Source organism: Brachyhypopomus gauderio, unplaced genomic scaffold, assembly GCF_052324685.1.
Source record: "Brachyhypopomus gauderio isolate BG-103 unplaced genomic scaffold, BGAUD_0.2 sc52, whole genome shotgun sequence".
In the NCBI taxonomy this organism is placed as follows: domain Eukaryota; kingdom Metazoa; phylum Chordata; class Actinopteri; order Gymnotiformes; family Hypopomidae; genus Brachyhypopomus; species Brachyhypopomus gauderio.
Window position 1 is genome coordinate 2,527,664 of NW_027506877.1, and position 16,043 is coordinate 2,543,706.

A 16,043-nucleotide genomic window follows, 5' to 3' on the forward strand; every position below is an offset into this window, starting at 1 on the left:
ACAAATCAAAGTTAGAATCTTGACTTGATACAGATTTTTATCCTTTTGTACATTTCGAACTGCACTCCCCACCCCTTAGAACCTCTGTGCGTCGTCCCGCATAATTAACCGGCAATTAAACATTAGTGAGTCATTTATATACACATATACATTTTACACAAAAGAGGAAAACTAAGAATAGTTATCATGACAACTAAAAATGCAACCTTTAAAGAGTAACAAAACAGCAAAAACAATGTATATGCGTATATGCACATATATTCCTACCATACAGAGAAAAAGACAAAAAAAATTAGGTATATGCTTGAATTTTGTAGGTCTTGGCCTTCAGATCTCACTGCTTTGCCCTTAGGGACTCTCAGGAAGTGTCTTGAGCTATTCAAAATATTTTATTAATGGGTTCCAAATAGCATAGAAAGACCGTATGTGTTTTACTACTAGTGATTGCAGTTAGAGCACCTACACACATCAGTGACACCTCCTATTTGTGCAGAGGCTTTTGTACTTCAGTCTTCCTTATAGGAAATGACATGCAAATGTATCTTCTATCATTGTTTTCTTGTTCAACACTTGTCATTTAGCACTATGATAACTATGATAACGGGTGATCTTATATGTCTAACTCTGTCCCAGAACATTTACATGCTCCGCAGCAAACTCTCACGGCCCTGTCTCTGATTGGCTCCTGCAGACGTACAGGCTGATGGCCTTTGGTAACACTGGTGCTGGTGTGCAGACACAACTGCATCAGGAACTGAATATCTGCGGTCAATGACGGACCATCTGTTGGTTCGCTTGTGCACAAACTAAGCGAAGAAACTGATTGACATCTTAAAACTGTGGCTATGTAATCATAATGATCAAATTGGGAAAATACAGGGAATTGTGGGATTGTCCAGTTCATGTGTCAATGAATTGGTTTTATTAGAAGGCGTCTTGTGTATATGTTTCATTTTTCACTACTGGAATGCTGGTGGTCGTCTATGTGTATTAAAAGGCCTGTGATTCATATCCCTCAGAGAAAGCTAACATGCTACTCTTTGTAATGCCTCGTAGCCACAGATACATTACAAACCCAGTTAGGTAAATAAACTGTGATTTAATGACATCCAGGGTGATGTTTCTCATGAGAACAGGTGTTACATGCCAGCTAACTGTTATGTAGTTAGCACTCATATAGTTAATTCTATTCATTACAATTTTATTAATGAGAATTGTAATTCTATTCTGTTAGGTAGAATTATTATTCGAAAGTTGTTTTCTGGAGATAAAGATCAACCTAGTAATCAGTCATAAATAAACCAGACTGGTGAGTTTATGGTAAATGTGACATTTATGGTAAATATCTGGATTTGGATTCTAATCCTACTAAAGAATGTGAATGGCTAAATGTGGATGATTAAATGTGGATGGTTAAATGTGAAAGCTTAAATGATTACTCGGTTTCCCCTTAGAGAAGATGACTCCACATGTTGATAGTGTTACTTGTGCATGTGTTGATAGCACGGTGTGGCAGCCCCCTGGGAACAGGAAGCTTGTATTCTGAAACTGGTATGATGGAGCATGGCAGGCTCCATGATCGCTGGCTAGCAGAGCTAAAATTAGAACGTGCTAGTGTTCTTAGCCTGGTTACCATGAGGTCATGATCAGCTTCATGGCTGATGGTTCTAGGGCCGTGAGGGCACCGTGGGTGCAGTAGCCAAGCCGGTTCTGAGTAGAGCAATATCTGGAAAAGTATCGTGTTGCTACTTATTTCCTTGTGATATGATTTATGATTTATTAAAAACTTTGGTGACCGTTTCACATGATCACACCTTTGTTCTTTTTACCCAAAATATGCATGCGTGATAACCAGCAGTAGTAATGCTCCCAATATTAGAGAAGAAATACTGTGATACTGTTGTCAAGTTATTTATTATAAGAGTTAATTTGCATATTGCTGCATTCTTTGATATGAGGATTACAAAGGCCAGAGCTACAATATCAGGTGAACAAAAACTTTTTCACCGATACCACTGAAAATGATTTGAACAGAAGTAATAAAGTCCACTACACTACACACTGCACATGCGCACACACACACACACACACACACACATACACACACACACACACACACACACACAGTAGGTCAGGCATGCCGGATCACTGGCCCGAGGTATGCAGGTGCTTGAGCTTGCCAAAGTGGGAGCATGTTTCCTGAGCCCCCCCCCCCCCCCCCCCCCGCCCCCAAAACTCCCCCCCCCCCCCGTGCACTGAGCATGCTCAGACTCTCACATGATTGACGTAGCCTGTGGCAGCATCCAAAATTCCCCTGCATACGAGACAGAATGTGGGAAAAATGTAATATTATTCCTGTCTTGTCATGCACCAGCTTCTCGCATTCACCAGCTGTGAATGACTTACAGCATTTTAATTAGGAGAAATTCTGTGCATTTCTGTGGACATAGCAAAACATTTGTTAATTGAACATAATTGAACAGAACTATTCAAAAGTATTGACCCGCTCACACTTACAGTAACTTACAGGGGGATTGAGGAAGATGTTTACTGCCATCAGATTTTCTTAAATTATTTAGTGTAATAAGTAACTGTGTAGATGAGTATTTTAGGTTAAATATTTGTTAAAGCTTTTGGGCACTCATTTACTAAGATAAATAAGTCAAATGAAGTTCAATTTGTGGGAGAAGTTTGTGCTTTGTGGATGGATGATTTTCAATGAAAACATGTTAAAGACATGCACAAAGGCCAATACTGAATGAGGCTTTTGAGTGTGATACATGTTCTCAAGTTCTGAGCTTGCAAATATTGCTGTTAGAAATGGAAAATCTAATGGTCACTAGGCTGATATTAAGATGACAGAATTAAAGGTAAATAAGTATTGTAACACACGAGGTGTGGCAGGATACAGGGACGAGTAATCTTCAAATATACACATCAGCTTACACCAGTAAAGCGCTTCAAGCGTTTAACAACAAACACCCAAGCGATCATCGTTCTGAATATACTGTGGCACCTGCCTCTGGCCTGGAGTGGGCCAGTACCTGGGCAGTACCAGGACTCATGAAGCGGAAGGGCAACAGCTGGCATTTCTGCACGGACTCTAGGTGGCTCAGTGCGTGTTGCACAGTCAGACTCCCATAACACGCTCCCCAACATGGAGGAGAGACTGGATCATCCCACTCTACATGCTTCATCTCCCTGGCTCTGTGGAGCAGGTTCTGGCTGCTGCGCCTCCATTAAAGAGAAGGGGCTTAGCAGGACGCCGGGCCATGTTGGAGGGCTCGATGGAGCGAGTGCTCTCCTGCCTCCTCAAGGATCGATGCCTCGGCTATCTAGATGGTGCAGGTGTGGAGGCGCCCCGCCCAGTCAGGTAGTCTCCGCCCACTTCCTCTTCGGCCTGTCGTGACTGGAGCGTTTTAGTTATGATGAGATCCAGGCATTTCTTACCCCGGTCAGATGTCGATGGGGGATTCTGTATCATTCCAACAACTAAAGGACAAATTTAAGCTCCCTAATGATAAATGTTGTCATTATCAAGAAGTGTAAATTTTTTAAAACACCTTTTGATGCGTGGAGTGCACTAAATGATTCTGTCCCCGGGAGTGTCTTATTTGATGAGTTACTATCCACTCTACTCATTCAAAGTACAGAGCTGATTTCATAGCCATCTGTCACACTGTTAGGAGAAGAATGATCTTGCTGAGGTCACCTATCTGTTTTCTGAGATTGAACTTGACAGAATCAGATCTAGGTTTTACGTCTTAGCTACAGGTTCTCGTCACAGATGGTCCACCTCCTTCTTCTGTGGGGGTTGACTCCTGATCTATGTCTATCACTGACTCATGGACTAAGTATCACCACTATCAAAGTCACGTTGGTCCTCCAAAGACAGGCAATGGTGGAGGACAAAAAAAATTAAAGTTTGTTCGATTATTAATAATGTTTGTCTTGTTTAGCACTTTCAATTGCCTTCCCCAGACTGTCCCCATTTTGTTCCTTTTATTGGATATTCATTCAGGCAAATCATTCGTTCATTTTGCTAATTTGAGATAAGCAGGCCTCTGTAGATTCAAACAGTAGATCATCTTGGTCAGTTTTTTTGTGAGCATTATCCAGTTTTCCAGAGTTTGTACATGAGCAAACCTGCAGTAAATCATGGAATAATCTCTCACTGGATCCTGAATCTGAGTTCAGAGTTCCACAGGTTTACTTTTGCATCCCATCTCCGTGTGTTTGTTTATCGTTTGGTCTCTGCATTCTTTTACAAACTGAATTTATGCACATGTGAATGCGTGATAAAAGGATTCGCTTCCAGCTTGTTTAGCTCCAGAGTTTAACTGATGCTATCTCACACGAGTACTGTGTACTGGTGCGCCTATGGGTGGTCTCGTTTACGGCGTACCCCGGATGGCGGGAGAACCACAGGACCGTGGAAGGGGAGTTGGGAAGGAGCTAGCATCCAGTCGCCTCACAGTAAACTGTACGCAGAGAGTTCAAACACAGCTGTCATAGAGGCCCACACGCACAGCCGCAGGTCCCCAGTCAACACGGGACAGGACGCACGCAGTAACTGAATGTTACCTTTTGGGTAACTTTGCTATAGAGGCGCGACTGCTGGATAGCGTGAGCCCAAAAAACAGCAAAGAAATTCTGAGAGCTCAAGACCGGAGATTTTAGCAGTTTATTGTTTTTTCACTGTTGGGCTTATCTGCAGGGTAGTGAAATGTTGTATGCGGTACTGTCGTGACTAGCTTAGCAGTATTAGTTGCAGTCATCTCCACAAAGACCACAAAGAGCTCCCCAAGAAAGACTGTTCCAGCTGTCAGGAACCATGTTTGCACAAACCTCTCGCACTGTTGCTTTCAGTGCAATTTTTGAACACACAAAAGGTTACAGACAGACAGACAGGTGGGCTCGGTCAGAGTTTGCTTTGCACCATTCAGATGAACCCGCAGCCGTCACCAGGGGCTTGCCTGTCTGACATTACAACACACTTAACTCTCTGCATTAATGTTCCTTGTTGATAGGCTGGGAAGCCCTTAAATTGTCAAATGGGCTGTTGAAAAGCAGAGCTGCTCAAAGTGACCCATCGTGCTCTTCCTCTGTCTTCTCTTCCGTCGCTCACGGAGATGGACGGCATTGACGGATGATGCCGGTCAAAGGGAAGAGATGTGAGCTGGGCACTTAGTAAGACAAATGTTCCCCCAAGTAAGGGGGGGTGGGGGGTGGGTGTGTGTGCAAGAGGTCAACCGCTGGCATGTGAGAGTGTGTGTTTGAGCACACACACACACGTCCAGGCACACATAGGTCAGTCTGTGACATTGTGGAATTAGTTACGTCAAAGCTTGGGATGACTGTTTAACTTGGACAGTTTGGAAAAGCTCATCTGGACGAAGATGCAACTTTGTACACATTTGATGAAGTCATCTAGAGAGGCTACTCAAAACATTAACAATGTTCCCAAAGAGTTTTATAACTCATAAGAGGTGTTTGATCCATATCTCCATGCATGCATTAGGTTAAGAGACTCACGATAAGTGTCATTTGAAACACACACACGCACACACGCGCGCACGCACGCACGCACACACTCACCACAACATGCATGCACAGGCTTCCAGGCTCCGGGGGCTTAAGTCCATTTTCACCGTGAAGAGGGCAGGATAAAAGAAGCCCTTGGTGGTGTGTGTAGCTGTATTTTCCTGCTGTGTGAAACACCCCCTTCCCTGCCCCCACCGCCCTACTCCTCCCTCCCCATTGCCCCTCCAGCACCCCTCACCCTATTGCCCCTCACCCTAGCATACCTCTCCCAACAACCCCCTCTCCCCCCCCGTCTTGCGGAGGTGCACTGAGGGCATTCTAGTTCACTCCCTGCCAACTATGTGCCCGTGTGCCACTCTGGGGCGAGGGGTCCCTAGGGTCTGTCCTCCCCCTTTCTCTCCATGCTGTTTTTCTCCTCACTGTAAATTGCTCTCACTCAGTGGGGCGATCGCACGATCGTTGTGCTCGTTTTCATGGTCGCACACGCCTTTTCCGCTTCTCCGTAGCGCTGTTGTGCACGCACGCACACACGCGCGTTTCGCACCGCACGCTCTTCCCTCTCTCACGTGCTCTCCCTCTTCCCCTCTCTCTCACAAGCCCTCCGTTCTTCTCTCTATCAACCTGCTCCTGTCCCACTGATTCGAGCCACGCAGCAGAGTCGTGAACGCCACTGCCAGGCCTGTATCTCTTTTACTCTGATAGCCGTGATGCTGCAGGCTTGTCGTTTGCTTCGTACTGTGACATTTACCATTACGCTGGTGACCAAGTGCAGACAGACTCCACATTTCATCAGTTCTGCTCACTCTCACACGCATGGCCTTTGTAGTGGGAGTGAACCCAGAGATTCCCTTACCAATTTCTCCCCCCACCGAGCCGAGACCGTATCACACCGTCTCACACCCCTTCCACACACCCTTTCATCTTTGTAATCGCGTTGAAACGCTCCACGCTGGCCTCTCGACCCTGTGGTTGGGCATAAACTCCCTCATGTGCCTGATTCAGCAGACCGTGCTGTGTTAGGACTGGTTGATATCAAACAACTGTTCACTGATACTTTTGAATATCAGTGCCTCCCTTTCATGTAAATCATGATTTGAGTTTGCTTGAGTTTGCGTGATTCGAGTATGAGTGCTGAGATCACAACACAGACATAAAGTACAGGGGTTATTATTTGTGAGGGTTTCTGCTCCATTTGCATAACAAACACATTTGCATAACAAATGGAAAAATCTTTAGAGCTGATCTACTATTATGTTCTCACATATAGAACACTGCTGCTTAGCTGCACACATTTGTAGAGGCAGATAATGAGTTTAGAAAGTTTGTGATGACCATTGGCACAAAATGGATTATAACACAATGTTCCTCAGTCCAGTCCTTGAGCCCCAGCAGACGGTTCCACATTTTCACTTTAACTGAGTTAAGCTGTGGACCCACCAGGTGCCCCGAGGACTGGATTAAGAAAGACATTTCTAACAGGTTTTGATGTTTGGGTCATTTGTGTCTGAAAATGTTTACACTGTCTTGTGTACAGTGAAACACAGTGGTGATTTGCCAATCAGTGAAGCCCGTGACAGAGTATGTAGATCAGGAGAGAGGCCCCGCCTTCTTACTGGCGGGAGGTGTGGCTTGGAGAGATGATGAAATTGGCAGGGCTGGCATGAGACAAGCAGACAGTGAGACAGTAAGGATCACTGTGTTGAAGAGGTGTCTGTGGATGAGGCTGTGTTTTTTACAGGCCTGATTTGACTTGCCCTCTACTCCACAGGCTATTACAACAAAGAGTCACCTGCAGAATTCATGGCAGCATCAATGATCTCTGTTAGGCCCAGAGGGATAAATAACAGAATAATCCATCATGACCTTATTATTTTACTCAAAATGCCAGACAGCTGGTAATGTTGGCAAATAAGCATTTGTGAGCAGTCATGCCTTGGTTTGTGTGCATGTGTATGTGGGTGTGTGTGTGTGTGTGTGTGGTTGGGTGGGCACACATTCTGTGCATGCAAGTGTGTACCCATGAACACATGTCTGTGCATGAGGTAAAAGAGTGCATTGGTCTCTGAGCATATATACCGGCACCTATTGTCTTGTTTTTTTCCACCATTAAGTCTTGCCTCACATTTTGAGTATATGATGTGTATAATGCAAAGGATTCCCTAACGTTAGTCGTCATTGATGACGGTTGTCTGGGACACTGCGTGTCTCCTTCTGTGGCGTACTGTGGGCAGATGTTCAGGTGTGGGGTAGTACAGGACGATGTGGGCACAGACTGTGGAGGAGATTCAGTAAGGTGGTTTTAATCCCTCTCTCTCCATCTCTCCCCTTACTCTCTCTCTCTCTCTCTCTCTCTCTCTCTCTCTCTCTCTCTCTAGGGGACAAAGACCCATGAACCCTGTGCAGGACGTGACTGTAGTGGTAGATGTCCTTGTCTTCCAACAAAGGGCAGCAGGGTAAGTACAATACTGTCTCCATACTTTCAGCCCTAAAAAAGCTCTTTATCTGGTCTGAACTCTTCTGAAAGACATACAGCTTTCTAGGGTTCACTGCTAGTGTGATGTGAGCTCTTTTCATCAGAGCTCCATGTAGCAGCGTTATTCTGTGTGGATGTTAGCACGTCTTTAACCCACATCATCTCAACTTGCTAGGTACTGGGTAAAGCTCCAAGTGTTAGATAGTGTTGGACAGGTTTTTGGCCGGTTTTTGGCAGGTTCTGCTTGGCCAGAGTATTGGGTGTTGGGGTTGACAAACACCTATAAACGCCCTTCGGTTGTCTTGTACACCTGGGTTATAAAGAGGCCAAGAAATGTAACTGGGAGGAACAGAAGTGTTATTGAAGACACGTATGTGATTCTTATTAAAGACCACCAATACCACAGGTGACACTACAGTGAGTGTGCAAATAAGTGAACACACATACACACACACACACAAACACACACACACACACACACACACACACACACACACACACACACACACACACACACACACACACACACATACACACACACACACACACACACAGAGAGAGACACACAGACTCCAGAAGATTATTTTATTCCTCACCAACAGAGAGCGCTGTGATGAGGGGATGAGCTGAAAACCTGGATGTGGGAGATGTGATGAAGGTTTTTAACAAAAGGATGCTAAGAGGTCGATCCGTTACCCCATGAATCAACAAAAACTATTTAACTGGCATCTACATTTTTACCCAAAGGTGTCATATACATTTCAATCAAGTCTTATAAAAGTACAGAGAGAGAAGAAGAGAGAGAGAGAAAAAAAACTGAAAGAGAGCTAGAAGCATTTTTAGCAAGATAGGCTGGTTACATTTACACATTTGGAAGATGCCCTTATCTAGAACAATTCCAGTCATGCTACAGAGGCTGACTTATTTAACATTAGGGTCTCTGTCCACAAGGTCTGACCCCAGTCTACCATAGCAGAGGCAGCTTATTACACAACACCAAAGGTTGGCCAGAGTATGATTTCCTCTAGGTGTCTCAGTCGTGTCGGGCAGTGGTTTTACAGGGGCTGAGGGGCAGACACCAGCAGCCTTAATGCCCTTCACACCCTCACACACAGAAGAGACGGCAGGGAGCAGGAGGGAGTGGTGGTTGGAAGGTCAGGTGTGAGCCGAAGCATTGACGGGGCGAGTGTTGGGCGTGGCTGGTGCCGTGTACGGTGCGGACGGACGGAGGATGAGGATAAGACACCACCTATAGGATGGATATGGTGGTTAGCGACTGCAAATAAAACACAACAACAAAAGTACACTTCGTTAGATTGTATCGTATGGTAAGATATCAGGTGAAGACAGTCCCATAGCTTCTGTTGCAGACGCTGATGGGCAAATATTCTCTGGCAACTGGATTCTAAATTGAGAGCCTGTTTTTGTGCATGGGCTTTATTTCCTAACATAATGGACATAACGATCTGTTGTCTGAGGTGTCGAGCACATTGTTGAGGTACCGGGGCGATTATGTGGGCTTGGTTCAGGTGTTTCTCAGCACCGAGGGCGGAGATGTGTTGACATGAAATATAAGTGTTAAAGAGTGCATTTCTGACTTTTGTTAGTGAAGACCACCCAAACTGGTCACAGCTGCCACCGTGGTGAAGGTGCAAATAGATGTATACACAAACACAGATGCACACACACACACACACACACACACACACACACACACACACACACACACACACACACACACACACACACACACACACACACACACACACACACATTCACAAACCATAATTTTACCCTAAAGCCTACACTAGTGATGTCAGCCAAACCGCATCACATTCCATGAACATCACAGGCACAAACACACATGCACTCTGTGGTGGTTGGTCCGCAATTTTTGTATCAATTAAATTACCTCAGAGAAAGACACTAAAGAAAAAAAAAACCTTTCTGAAATGTGTGCTTATTTGCTTATTTTTAAATCTAAACCCTCAAACCTTGTCAACTGCCACCTGTACATGAGAACATGAGTTTGTTAGCTGGAGTATGTAGTATTATCTGAAGCATCTTGCTTTATTTCCATCATTTCGAGACAGACGTGGACTCGTCCGTAGCTCATGTATGCCGGTCGAACTGCTCCTTCCTCTAGCGCCCTGTGCCTGTCGTGAGAACAGCTCAGCATTATACGTCCTCCAGTCAGACAGACCTAGCACACGAGCTTGAAACTGGTCTCAGGTCAAATTTGTGGTTCATTCACATGTACCAAACAAAAGGTGCCGTCAGAAGAAGCGTAGCAGTCTCACCAAGCTGAGGACGCAGAGACTGCGCCATCTCTCTGCAGTGTTTATGGCAATGTTTACAGCTTCCAGGAGACAATAATAGCAGTCAGTGTGTGCTAATTATAACGTTACCATTTGGAGGGCTAATAAATCTAGCTGGACAAACAGGAGGACGGGTCCTGAACTGAAGCACTGTGCGAAGGCGTTTTTGCGGCTGCGTTCCACCCTGACTGTTCTCAGGACACCGCGTGCTGTCTGCACGCGCCATCACCCTTCACATCCCTCTAATAAGGGCACTACAACGGTAAAGCACGGGCGCTTGGCATCGTGTTGTACCCAGCTGTCCACATGTCTGTCTGTCGTAGATGGTTACGTGCTGTTAGCGTCACAGACGCAAAACCTCAGAACTATCTGCTCCTTATCCTAGTGCGCTTCGTTACCTTTATAAACGGAGGCGTTTGGCGGTTCCGAGGAATCGTTTGGACGGTTGAACTGCAGCAGTGCTCGCTGTGTGCACTGTGTGGTGTAAGTACAGCCTGTGGACAGACACCTCCTGTAATTGTTGTTTAACATCAGATTGAGCCATGAGAGAGACTTTAAGTAGAGCCTTGGACCATATACACACATGCGCCCGTACACACGCACACATGGAACACAAGCATGTATATTCAGTGCACCGCGGCCTCCTGTCCCTGTCTCGTAAGATGTAAACTTTGAGAAGTTTACAAACAGTTCTGGGACCCTTGTACAATATATACTGTACACTTCCTATGCTAAACTTCCCAAGACTCCTCCATACGGGGTGTTTTTTTCAGGACTGGACGCAGCTGTTGGCAGTGGAGAGAGAAAGCAGAGATAGTTTAGCGATGTCATTGGACTCAGCCAACGGTTCCTTTTTGATCAGAGAAACCCTGTGCTGAAAAGTCACCGCAGGGTGGACCGTCTGTGAGCCTTAGTGTCCCCCCTCCCGGCCCACATCATACCACGCTGCAAAAGCCAGACGGACTAATGTGGCGTAATGAAAAGAGAGTGAACCCTGAAAAGTGCAGTCAACCACGCGGGGCATGCCTGCCAGGCGCAGGGATGGTGGAGATGTCTGAGGGAGCGTGACTGGGATGAAAACAAAAAAAAAGACTCGCTGATGAAGGTTCTGGAAGGGAGGAGAGCTGGTTGAATAAAACAAAACAATGAACACGGTGCAGAAATACCACCATAAAAGCACGCTACGTTATGGTTTCTTACCCATGCTATTCCTTTAGGGCAGTGCACTCTAATAATGTGAGAGAACTTCCTGAAGAGCGTGACCAGCTGGCGGAGAAACGTGGACTGGTTCGTGTCCTGGTTCGTGTGAGTTGATAACGTCCATGTCCAAGGGAGGTCAGAGGTGACGAGAGGCTGATGACATGGTTTGTGCTAGGCTGAAGTTTAAGTGTCCTCTGGGAGTCGGGGAGATCACATGGAGGTCCTCCGTGGTCTGTGTAGTTCACTTCAGGCCCTACCACATGGTCCACCACCTCCCAGACAACATTTACCAGAGATGTGAAGACCTCTGATTTAGGCCTCTCTGTGGTACCCACTCAGGTGTCAGGACCAGTCGGCTCTTAAAGATGATTGGATATTAGACTAATGGGTTGGAGGCTGACAGGCATTATGGGACAGATGAGTGAGTGTGACGGAGACTCTCTCTTGGGGAGGGTGTGATGGAGGGGCCGTCACTTAAGGAGTTGCTCTGGTGCTCACAGTTCCTGTTTATCTCCTGGATTCTGGGTTCCAGGAAAATGGTCACACATGTGAAATTCTCTAGATATTTTTCTCTGAATTGCTTATAAATGTGTGTGTGTTTGTGCATGTACATGTGTATATTTGTGTGTCTACAATGCAAGTTTGTATATGCGTGTGTGTGTGTGTGTGTGTGTGTGTGTGTGTGTGTGTGTGTGTGTGTGTGTGTGTGTGTGTGTGTGTGTGTAGAGACGTGCATGTGTGTACAGTATGCTTGAGGCAGTGTAGTTAATTTTGTACAGCTGGGATCCTGTGCACCCTTTCTTACACTCCTGTTCTGACTTTATCTCTCTTTCTCTCTCCATCTCTCTTTCTCTCCCTATCACTCTTTCACCTAATTACAATTACACAGTTTTCTTTTGTATTATTATTGTTTTCTGCGTTTTCAATGACCTGTGACCTCAGCCCCTGTCCCCTGCCCACCCACTTTCCAGTTCTTAACCCTTCTTTAACATCCTTTAACACTGTGAATGCCACTGTTCCCCCCTATACCCCTCTTTCTCCCTCTCTCTCTCACCCTCCCCCCCCCTCTCTCTCTACCACTGGAATAAATTCCAAGGCCTTGTCATCCTCCCTCTCAGCTTTTAGCCAAACACAACCTTTCCCGTACAGTCTGGACAAGCCATAGGCATTTTGATTTGTATTTAGTCATTATTTTGGTCTAATGCGTTAGCATTGTAGGTGGGTGAAGAGAGACAAGGCTAGAATGCTAGCATGCTAGAGCAGAGCCGCCAGCTGTGTAGGTAGTGCTAACGTAGGGACAGAGGTCCCAGGCCTCTGGGCGTACCAGATCAAAAAGAACCTGAGGCCTTACATTGTATGAAAAGTCATACGTCAGAAGTCCACTGGTCACTCTCAGTGAGGTTGATGGGGTGGTGGGTAACCCCAGCCCCGTCGACAGGGGGGGACAACCGGGTATGTTGTCCCGGGCCCTAGGGCCAGGGGGGCCCATCAAAGAGCCCAGCAATTTATTTTTTATTTAAAGTCTATAATTTTTTTCATTAATATAAAATTCTGTACTCATAATAAGCTCAATGTCTAAAATATATATGTTTTTTACCTATCTGCATATTTTCCATTAAGTGCATACACCCCCGCCTCCCTCTGGTTTGATCCAGCACCGACCGTAACCAGCTGGTATCCGCCCAACAGCGGGAAATACAGTGGTGGGTAGTTAAAGTAAACAGGAATCTGTAGTGCAGAAAAGAAAGGAAAAACATTTACCTGACGAATTGTAAAGTTGCATTGTGTTCCAGGTTTGAAATGTGCTGGAATTTAGGCTAAAGTACTTGAAAATGCTTGAAATTGTAACTACTTCGTTTCACAACAAATAGCTGTCTGACTGAACAGTTCTCGTGAAGACGTTAAGATTGTGCGTTTTGAAAATAAACAACCATTAAATAATGTGATAAAAAGCGAATTATTTCGAATCATTTCGAGTATATGTATAAATATTTAACTTAATTAAGTTTAACGTGCTGGGAAATATTGAACTGGACCTTGAAAGTGACGTACAAGTGCTTTAATTTCACCTTATAAAGGTGTATGAACCCTGCAAACACGACTTTGTTCCTTGCGCTGAAGCGCGGCGCGCGAAGTTACAAAATTCGAGAGGTGCACGACCTCGCGAATCGACAGCGCTTGAGGTCCTCGCACACGGGCCGTGCCACTGCGATTACGTCATTTTCGCGCGAACCTTCGCGCCGCTCGCGACGTGTCAAGTATAAACCAGTCAGCTGTCAGAAACAGCTATATTATATACTATATGACCTAACCAATGACTGTATATATACAGTCAATGGACCTAACACAAGGATTGTCTGCTACAGAGGAAATTCAAATGACGTGCGGGGGGGGGGGGGGGGGGGGGGCACATGAAACTTTCTTGTCCCGGGCCCCAGCAAGACTGTTACACCACTCATCTGGAACTTTGGACCACCCCTGTTTGGAGAATTGCTCCAGGTCTCTCGTATTTGAAGGGTGTCTTCTCCCAACAGCAGTTTTAAGATCTCTTCACGGGTGTTCAATGGGATTTAGATTCGGACTCACTGCTGAACACTTCAAAACTCTCCAGTTCTCCAGGAAACTTTGTTTCTTTTTGAAGTATTTTTGGGGTCATTGTCCTGCTGGAAGACCCATGACCTGGGATGCAAACCTAGTTTTGAAACTGAGCCCTACAATGTGACCCAAAATCCCTAATCTTAATCCTTCCGATTTCATGATGCCTTTATCTGGAAGTGACAGTGCCACCTAGTGGGTACTGATAGAATTACAAGTGCAATAGGACATTGCAGTTAGGTGGATTAGGCATGATATGGAACATGGAAATCATGTGAGTTTAACAAACAGAATGGACGATAGTAAGAAACACACAGACATTGTAAGGATTTGTAAATATGGTATTAATTCAATTTGTTTGATTTGAAAGATTTCCATCTTTCATGTGAGTTATAAATCCAAGAATGCTTTTGGTTTTATCTGCAAACAATATCCATGGCATTAAATCATTAATCAAACAAGTTAGCGATGTTAACAAACATGTTCATACACACAAAAGCTTGAACCAGATGAACAGTGTTTTATTAATAAACAAACAACTCACATGAACAGACACACTCACCATGATTTCTAACGCATTAACAAAACACACACATACAATCCGGTTTTGTAAACCAAACACAGCTGGACTGCCCCCTTCTACCACACACATGACAGGACACAGGACAACACCGCTTCCTGTCAAAGATTTAAAGACTTTACAACCAAAAGAACTGCAGTATGTTTGGTGTCATTTCTGTGTTAGTACAGTTAACTGAGATAACACCTGACATTTGACTGGTAAATGAGAAAAAAGTGTCTGTAATTCACAATATAACCTTCATTCTGCTTCAGCCTGGTCAGTCTTGGGTTTTCAAGGCTGAATCAGTCCAGCATTGCTCTGTCCTACTCTGATGTGGCATTAAACGCTTCTCTGCACTAGACCCATCACAGCACTCACTGAGCACAGGGCTTGACAGTTCAAATCACCCGTTGGGCCTCACTGCCAAAGAACAACACGTCCTGTCACATCCTTACGCCCAGCAGGACTGAGTGGGGTGATTCGGAGGGAATCCGTCTCTTGACTGTACTAGCAGGAAGTGAGGTGCACGCTGGTTAGCTGGGCTGGTAAGGCCATGTGGCTTAAGCAGACAGAATGGGCTCCATTGTGTGTATTGTGATGAAGGGGATTCCTGCTGCAAACTACACAGTCTAGTGCACCTTAATTTGACTACAAGTCATTTTTTTCCATGTTGGATGTGGATGGATTTTGAAGTCTGCTTAGCGTCCGTTGTAACAGTACATGAAGCGTGCTGGAGATACTGATGTGATCCTCGGATTTGCTCTGTAGGGCAGCGAGAGTTTGTGAAAGAGTCGCTCCCGCATGCCTGTCCATTCAAGTGGACCATTTCATCCACAAGGCCATTCCCATGGCCTTCCGCAAATTGTCAGGTTTTTAAGTGGTTTCTTTGACTTCTCCTTATATGTTGAGCAGGCCTTTTGCCCCCTGAAGCAGTCTGTGTAATGGGTCTAAATAGTCAGACATGATGAGACTTCAAGCTTGAGTTGATTTACTGTCATATGGCCAGCAGTCAGCCAGCTACACTGAACAATGATATTCTGATTCTGCATTCTGTGTTCTGTGTCTTAGAAAACAATACAATTAAATATACAAAATATGAGACACAGGAACAGGAAATAAAAATTTATTAAGGAGACATTAAGAAGATAACTGCATATGATGTAGTTATCAGAAGATATGTGCTTGTGTATATACGAGGTAGGGTTATGTGTAGGTATGAGGGTTATATGAGGTAGGCTGCATTAAACATGTACCACAAAAAATACAATGGAGAGTGGATTAATGAGTATAAAATGCTCGGTGACACATGTTAATAAACTAAGACTTTTACATGTGCAAAGAATAAATCCAC

The 16,043-nt window shown here is 44.9% G+C and overlaps 1 protein-coding gene across 3 annotated transcripts in view; it reads left to right on the forward strand.

The window, feature by feature from the left end:
- Positions 1-16,043, forward strand: part of col4a6 (collagen, type IV, alpha 6) — a 73,436-nt gene that overhangs the window by 25,301 nt on the left and 32,092 nt on the right. For all 3 annotated transcript variants that reach the window (XM_076987470.1, XM_076987472.1, XM_076987471.1), the window contains exon 4: positions 7,920-7,997. In XM_076987470.1, the coding sequence (XP_076843585.1) occupies positions 7,920-7,997 (78 nt within the window). The remainder of the gene's footprint in view (positions 1-7,919; positions 7,998-16,043) is intronic.